At 44.7% G+C, this 7675-nt stretch overlaps 1 protein-coding gene across 1 annotated transcript in view; it reads left to right on the forward strand.

Annotated features, from left to right (window-relative positions):
* Window positions 1-7063, forward strand: part of SCUBE2 (signal peptide, CUB domain, EGF-like 2) — a 64580-nt gene extending 57517 nt beyond the window's left edge. Inside the window, exons 20-23 of the mRNA XM_012654442.1 lie at window positions 110-307; window positions 1527-1679; window positions 5985-6064; window positions 6752-7063. Coding sequence (XP_012509896.1) covers window positions 110-307; window positions 1527-1679; window positions 5985-6064; window positions 6752-6904 — 584 coding nt within the window. The 3' untranslated portion in view covers window positions 6905-7063. The remainder of the gene's footprint in view (window positions 1-109; window positions 308-1526; window positions 1680-5984; window positions 6065-6751) is intronic.
* The last annotated feature ends 612 nt before the right edge of the window (window positions 7064-7675 follow it).

Raw genomic sequence — 7675 nt, forward strand, 5'->3', positions numbered from 1 at the left:
GCTCCTCAATGGCAACAGGGATGCTGCGGTTCTCAGCCAAGCTAGTGGCGGCCGTGACAGAGAGACAACAGCGTTGTGCCTTCGTAACTCATGCCATTTCCTTTTCCAGACAGAAGATGTGGAGGGGAGCTGGGAGATTTCACTGGATACATCGAATCCCCAAACTACCCAGGCAATTACCCAGCCAACACCGAGTGTACGTGGACCATCAACCCACCCCCTAAGCGCCGCATCTTGATCGTGGTCCCCGAGATCTTCCTGCCCATAGAGGACGACTGTGGAGACTACCTGGTGATGCGGAAAACCTGTGCGTCTCACTCTCTGCTTCCCTCCCCTGCTAAGGCCAGCTGGGAAGACTGATGACCCGCTCCTCAGGCTTTAAATGTGAGGAGCAGGCCTAGCACGTCACTTCCATGTTAGAACAGAGATGGGACGTGAGTTTACAGAGTTTGCTGAGAAACAAAACTTAGACTAAAACCACACACTGAGTCCTCTCGTTGAGCCCCAGAGGTAGTGACCCTGCAAGTCAGTCTTCCCCTCTGTGCTCCCTGGGTGTGCTGGACCCTCTTTCATAAGGACACAGAAAGCCAATGAGGATCATGGAGCGCTGACCTCACCCTGGGTAGCAACTCATGGCTTGAGGGCTGACAAAGGCCAAGGGCATGGCCCAGCCAGGAGGGGACCTGTCCTCTATCCTGACTCATGGCCCAGTGTCCACAAAGGGACGCTGCTGTTAACGCAGCGTAGGGTCAGTGTGATGAGTGGGTTCCGCAGCCAGACTGCCTGGACCTCAATCCCAGCTCCACCCCTGTTGGCTCTGTGATCTCGGGCATACATTCTGGATCTTTCTGCACTTCAGTCTCCTCATCTGTTAAAATGGGAATAATAAAAGTTGCTACCTCATAGGGTCATTGTGAGGGCTAAAGGAGTTCATATTTGTAAAAACAGTTAGAATAATAATGACGCATGGAGCCGTTATATAAATGTTTGCTATTCTTATTAATAGTTAAAATGTCTGACGTCAGGTGTAGGTTTAAATCCTGACTTCACCACATACTGGCTGTGCGATCCTGGGCAAGTACTTAATCTCTCTATAGAAGAGGTGACAATTGCACCAACTTCTTGTGATTTTCAGAGAATTAAATGAGATAAAGCCCATGAAATGCTTAGCACATGTCTGGTCTTAGGAAGCATGTAGTAAATGGCTTTTCTAATTATTATTAGATAACAGCAGGTCAGCTCTGGAATTTGAGGCCCTCTCCTCAGCTCCTAAGTGAATGCCATAGCTTGGGCTGCTGCTGTTTGCCTCTCCAGGGGCCTTCCAGGCTTAGCCTTCCCTGGGGGCCCACAATCACCAGCTGAATCTACTCTCTCTCCTGGACTTTGGACTGTTACGATGGCTCAGCTGGGCCTGAGGAGCTCTTGAGTGTAGCTTGTTTAAGGTTTGAGTGTTTAGAAAGATACACGTTCATTGTCTGATTAGTGATGAGTCTTGAACCCCACCCCCTCCCAACTTCCCTTGGCAGCTTCGTCCAATTCTGTGACGACATATGAAACCTGTCAGACCTACGAACGCCCCATCGCCTTCACCTCCAGGTCAAAGAAGCTGTGGATTCAGTTTAAGTCCAATGAAGGGAACAGTGCCAGAGGGTTCCAGGTCCCATACGTGACATATGATGGTAAGCGCTGTGAAGCTTAGCCTGCGGCAAGTGGAAGGAGCTTCTCTGCTTTGAACAGAAGCAACTTCTGAGCCAGCTGGCAGATTGCTGACAAGCACACATGCTCAGAAAGGCAGGCAGGATGAGGGGAAAGGACATTGCTGACTCACGAGTGCCAAATTTTAAACAGGCATTTGGGGACACTGACTAGGATGAAAAGACGTTTTAGAAAATATACTAAAAGTGAGCGTAGCTTGGTGGATAAGAACATGGGCACTGGAATCAGATGGCCTGGCTGTAATCTCTTCCATGATTTTGTGTATGTTATTTACCATTCCTAAGCCTTGTGTTCTTAACGTGTAAATGAAGATGATCATTAGACTTCACGTGCAAGTTCAATGAGAGTTCCTGAAGGCCTTGATGCAGTGCCCAGCATATATTAATAGTAATTGCTCAGTAAATATTAACATCTTATGATTGTGGCTTTTATTATATAGAATTCTGAGGGAGGGAAAAGGACCCTCCCTCAGAGGCAGTAAGAGAAGAGACCATAACTTTTATGGTCCTGACTTTGCCACTGACTTGCTATGTGATCTTGGGCAAATCAGATGACTTCTGGTTTCATTTCTTCCTGTCAAATGAAGAGGTGGCCCATCTGAGCCCTGGGGCCCTACTCAGCTCTGAGACTTGGTTACTAAGAGCATAACATGAACTGGACCTTGTCCTAGAAGACCTCACAGTCTTGTGGGGGAAGAGGCATCTGTTCGTTTATGAAGTTATTCATTTATTCATCCAACAACTATTTAATGAGCATCTACTATGCCAGGCATTGTCACTAACAACCTGGTTAATGACAGAAACACAAATATGTATATATTGTCATAGATGCTATAATAGTACATGTACAAAGCACTGTGTGAGCACAGAAGAAGGACCAGCAGTTAATTTTGCATGGGCTTTTAGAAGGAATAGAGCAAAGTCTCAAGAGATTTGGGTCTTAAAAAAACATGTAAGTTTTGGGGGAAGTAAAACATTCAGAAAGAGTCAATGACATAAGCCAAAGGATGGAGGAACTGGCATGTATGGGGACTGAGGAACAGTCTGATTTGGCCTGTGGGTAGGGGTGCAGGGGGCTTGGCAGTAAGAGAGGAGACTAGAAGGTGTGGGTTTATGCTGGGAAGAGCCTTGAGGGCCAAGCCCAGGAGGGTAGACCTAACTTTATGGGGAGCCTTGAAGTTTTTTAGGCAGACAAGTGCCAAAATTAGATGTTTGGAAAGATAATATCCTTCATGTTAGTATCCTTTCCTAAAACACTTTAAAGTGTTAGGCTTTCCTAAAAACCCTTCACACAGGTTATTTCTAACATGTAACAAAAACTAGGATTGTCACCCTTGTCCTACGGTTGCCCGAAATAATGTCAAACTCCTAAGACCAGGGATCTTAGTATCTTCCTCTTGGAGTAGACACAGATGCCTCCCACGTGGCCCTGCTGAGAGAGACAGAGAGCCTCACTGACCTGAAAGCAACCAACCAGCAACCTCTCCTATCTGGAATGAGGCAGGAAGCAAAAAAAGACACTGAGACTCCAGAATAAATGTCACCAAAGCTCCACACTTTCAATTCTGCCTTTGTGACATGTGAAAATGTCTTAATTTTTTTTTTTTAATTAAAAGAGTTGTTGCGGCCGGGCGCGGTGGCTCACGCCTGTAATCCTAGCATGCTGGGAGGCCGAGGCCGGCGGATTGTTTGAGCTCAGGAGTTCGAAACCAGCCTGAGGAAGAGCGAGACCCCGTCTCTACGACAGCTAAAAATATATAGAAAAAATTAGCCAGGCATGGTGGTGCATGCCTGTAGTCCCAGCTACCTGGGAGGCTGAGGCAGGAGGATCGCTTGAGCTCAGGAGTTTGAGGTTGCTGCGAGCTAGGCTGACGCCACGGCACTCTAGCCTGGGCAACAGAGTGAGACTCTGTCTCAAAAAAAATAAATAAATAAAATAAAAGAGTTGTTGCTTGAACTGAGGGAAATTACACGTAACACTGGTTAGGCCCATAGAAGTGTGTCTTGCATGTGTCACAGCAGAAAATAGTTGAAAACTGCTACTTTGGCCATACTGAAGCTCCTTAGGTCTTCACTCAAAGTCTATTTTTTTGAAACAAGTTTGATGTTTGCTTTTCAATCCAGAAGAATAGAAATCACATTTAGAAGGTATATGAGAGGCTGCTACAGACTAGCGCCCTGACTTCTGGAGAATGGTGAGAATCGTGGTCATGACTGACGTGCATCAAGCATTGCTGACCACCGGGTATGTGCCAAAGTGCCTTTACATGGTACGTTCCTCACAATCACCCCGTGAAATAGACACGATTACTTTCTGATTTTACAGATGAAGCCACTCAGGCTTAGAGATTTAAGTGTCTGGCCTAAGGTCACATTGTGACAAAGTTGCAAAGCTGGGATTCACTCAGGTTTTGGGACTCCAGCCTGGATTCTTACCTATGACGCTTTACTGCATTTCTAGTGAGTCGGAACAAGTGAGGAGACACAGTAGTTGTTAAAAGCAGAGGAAATATTTTTTTAAAGACAACAGTCTGGAAGCATTTGGAATAGGGGCAAACAGCTGTCCAGTTTTCTATTACACCAGAATGCAGTGCAGCAACTGACATCTTCATCCCATTATCAAAAGGAGCTGATTCTCTGAGTCAGAGACGCTGCAGCGGAAGGATTCAAGACAAAAATAAGTTGTACTCTTCTTATATTTTATATCCACTAAAATAAAAGAGTATGAAGAAAGATACCAGACTAAAGAAAAATACCAATGATATTGTAAATGTATCAAATTAGTTATTGTGACTATTAAACTATTCATTTCCATTTACCATCTCTTAACTGAAACTTTTCAAGAGCTCCTCCTACACAGTTTCAATGCTGTTCTTACAATCTGTTTGGCCTTCTTGCACATGATATGCATACAAAGAGGCATTTTTTTCTGTGTCTGGAATTTGGAAAAGATTGTGCTTTGCATATGCTTGATTTGAATTATGACTGTAGGAAATAAGCTAGATTTTAAAGGGGAGAGGATTTATGTCTGGAGGAGGATTACAGTATGTCCTGCATTTAATGTGTATGTCAGGACAAAAAACATATTAATAAGAAAGCAAACATAGCTTTCTTCCTCCCCAACCAGCCACATTCTCCACCCCGCAGTCCCATTCAAACAAAGGAGAGAAGAGTGTTGCTTGGTGGGTAAGAAGCTTGATTGCTTTACATAATACAAGGATAGAGAGCAAAAGCTGGAGGGAAGGGAGAGGGAAAGGAAAGCCTGGATGTGCTCTCAAAGAGAGGAGGACAAGCATCCCTGGGATGCTCCTACAGTAGAAAGCCACAAAGAGAAGGAAAAGCAAAGAAACCTCAGAGGGTAAAGTAGGAGGGAAACCAAAGAGCATGGTTTCCAAGAAGCTGAGTGAAGAACTAGATCAAGGACAAGGGGTGATCAGCCAGGTCAAATGCTACTGATGCATCAAGAAAGATGAAGACCAAAAGTTGACCATTGGGATTTGCCAACATGAAGGTCATTGCTGATCTTAACAAGCAGTTTGGGGAGCTGGGTGTGGTGGCATGCACCTGCAATCCCAGCTACTCCGGAGGCTGAGAAAGGAGATCACTTGAGCCCAGGAGTTTGAGGCTACAGTGAGATATTATCACACCACTGTACTCCAGCCTTGGCAACTGAGCAAGACCCCATCTCTTAAAAACAAAAACAAGCAGTTGTGGAGGAGTCCGGGTCGGGGGGGGGGCCTTTAGGAAAGAAAGGAAAAGAATCAGAGACAGTGGGTATTGACAATTCAAGGATTTTTGCTGCAATGAAGATCAGAGAAATGGGATGGAAACTGGAGGGAAAAATGAGGTTAAGGGAGGGATTTTTTAAGATTAGAGACATAACAGCATGTTTGCATGCTGATGGGAGAGACCAGTAGAGAAAGAAAATTTTATCATGTAGGAAAGAAAGAGCAGAATTACTTGGACCAATGCCCTTGCTTTGGTGAGAGAAAGTGGATCGGTTGTGCCAAGTGGAGGAATGGGCCTTGACTGGATGCACAGAGGGCTTATCTGAGGGAAGTGGGAACAGGGAAGATTAGTGTAGATGCTGGTGGGTGAGTGGAGGTGGTCAGGGAGTCTGTGGAGGTTCTCTCAGTTGCCTTCTCAGTATCAGAATGGTAAGTGTTCTGATAGCAGCTACAAAAGGGGCATTTCTCAGGACCTTAGCAAAAAGTGAGTTTGGAAATAGCTAAACCATAGGAATGCAAAATATGTCCTTTATTCCAACAGAGGACTACCAGGAACTCATTGAAGACATAGTTCGAGATGGCAGGCTCTACGCCTCTGAGAACCATCAGGAAATACTTAAGGTGAGTGTGTGCCTCAGGTGGACGTGACGGTTACCCACAGAGCTCCCCAAGCACTAAGGGAGAAGGTTCCCCTCCTGCTCCGTATTGCCGCCTTTCAGACACCGAGCCTGCCCTGGGCCGAGGTCAGTTTTATACCTTCACCAGACTTAATGTTTTTTAAAGAATCAGATTTCTGTCTTTATTGTGTCAAGTGAAGTTATATTTTTTAATTTGGAAATTTGTGGAGGGGCAGGAGGAAATTTACTTACAAATCCAAGCCAGTAACAAATAATGTTTTCATATTAATTCCAAATAATTGTGAATCATTGGCTGCTTATTTATCAGACTTCAAGCCTAAAGTTCACCAAAGTTTAGCTACTTATAAGTAATTAGCAATAAACACATGCTATATCACTAATCCTATAAATATTCCCAAATCCCAGTGTTTCATTCATCTGGTTGAAGAAAACAAAATGGTTTTTTACATATTAACTTTTTAGTTATAAAAGTAATACATATTTATTGTAGATAATTAGGAAAAATGAAAACTGGAAAGAAGATAAAAATCACAGGAAACAATTTTCACAAAGTGTTTTTCAGCTAATCAACCTACTGCCTAATATTGGGTCATTATATTAATAGTTCCGTTACAAAATGTCAGAATACTTAAATATTTCAGCCCAGTAACAAAAATTCTGTTCTTTTTAGGATAAGAAACTGATCAAGGCTCTGTTTGATGTCCTGGCCCACCCCCAGAACTATTTCAAGTACACAGCCCAGGAGTCCCGAGAGATGTTTCCAAGATCTTTCATCCGATTGCTACGTTCCAAAGTGTCCAGGTTTTTGAGGCCTTACAAATGACTCTGCTCACATGCTGCTCGGTGTAAATGTTCTGCTGTGGGCGTGGTGGGACGGAGCTGTCTGCCTTCTGCATGTTGGCACACAGTCAGTTATCACTGCCTCCATATCAGTGACTCATTGGAGTTCAATTTTTATAGATAATACAGATATTTTGGTAAATTGAACTTGGTTTTTCTTTCCCAGCATTGTGGATGTAGACTGAGAATGGCTTTGAGTGGCACCCACTTCTCATTGCCGTGGCTGATGTCTTGGATATGGCAAAGGCTGGCTTAGCTGGACTTTAGTCAGTCGAGGTGACTCACCTGCCCTTCTTGCGTCTCGCTCCTCCTCAAGGACTCTGTGGTGCAAAGGAGGCCACAGAAGGGGCTGCTTGGTCTGAAACTTCAGCTTCCTCCATTCTGGCCCTCCCTAAGGGAGCCCTCTGCACGCACATGCAGGCTCTGATCAGGCAGAACAGGCAAGGGGTTGCGGAGGAGCCCTGCAGGTGCCCTCCACCCACCCTGAGACCTGGGAGGACTCCATTTCTCCACAGCCTTCACCAGCCTGTGTGATATAAGTTTGATCCCAGGGGCTTGAGTTCTAAGCAGTGATCATTAAAAAATACTTAAAGCAGAAAGAATTAGAAATAAAAAGATAAAAACTAAGCACTTCTGGAGACATAAACATGTACATTTATTGCCAGCTTCCACCCTGTAGCAAATGCACAGTGCCTTTTTAGCACCTTCCGGCAGGCCCTTGGACACCCTGCTGGGCAATGCCTTAGGGCCTGGA

Source organism: Propithecus coquereli, unplaced genomic scaffold, assembly GCF_000956105.1.
Source record: "Propithecus coquereli isolate 6110/MARCELLA unplaced genomic scaffold, Pcoq_1.0 Scaffold44, whole genome shotgun sequence".
Lineage (NCBI taxonomy): Eukaryota > Metazoa > Chordata > Mammalia > Primates > Indriidae > Propithecus > Propithecus coquereli.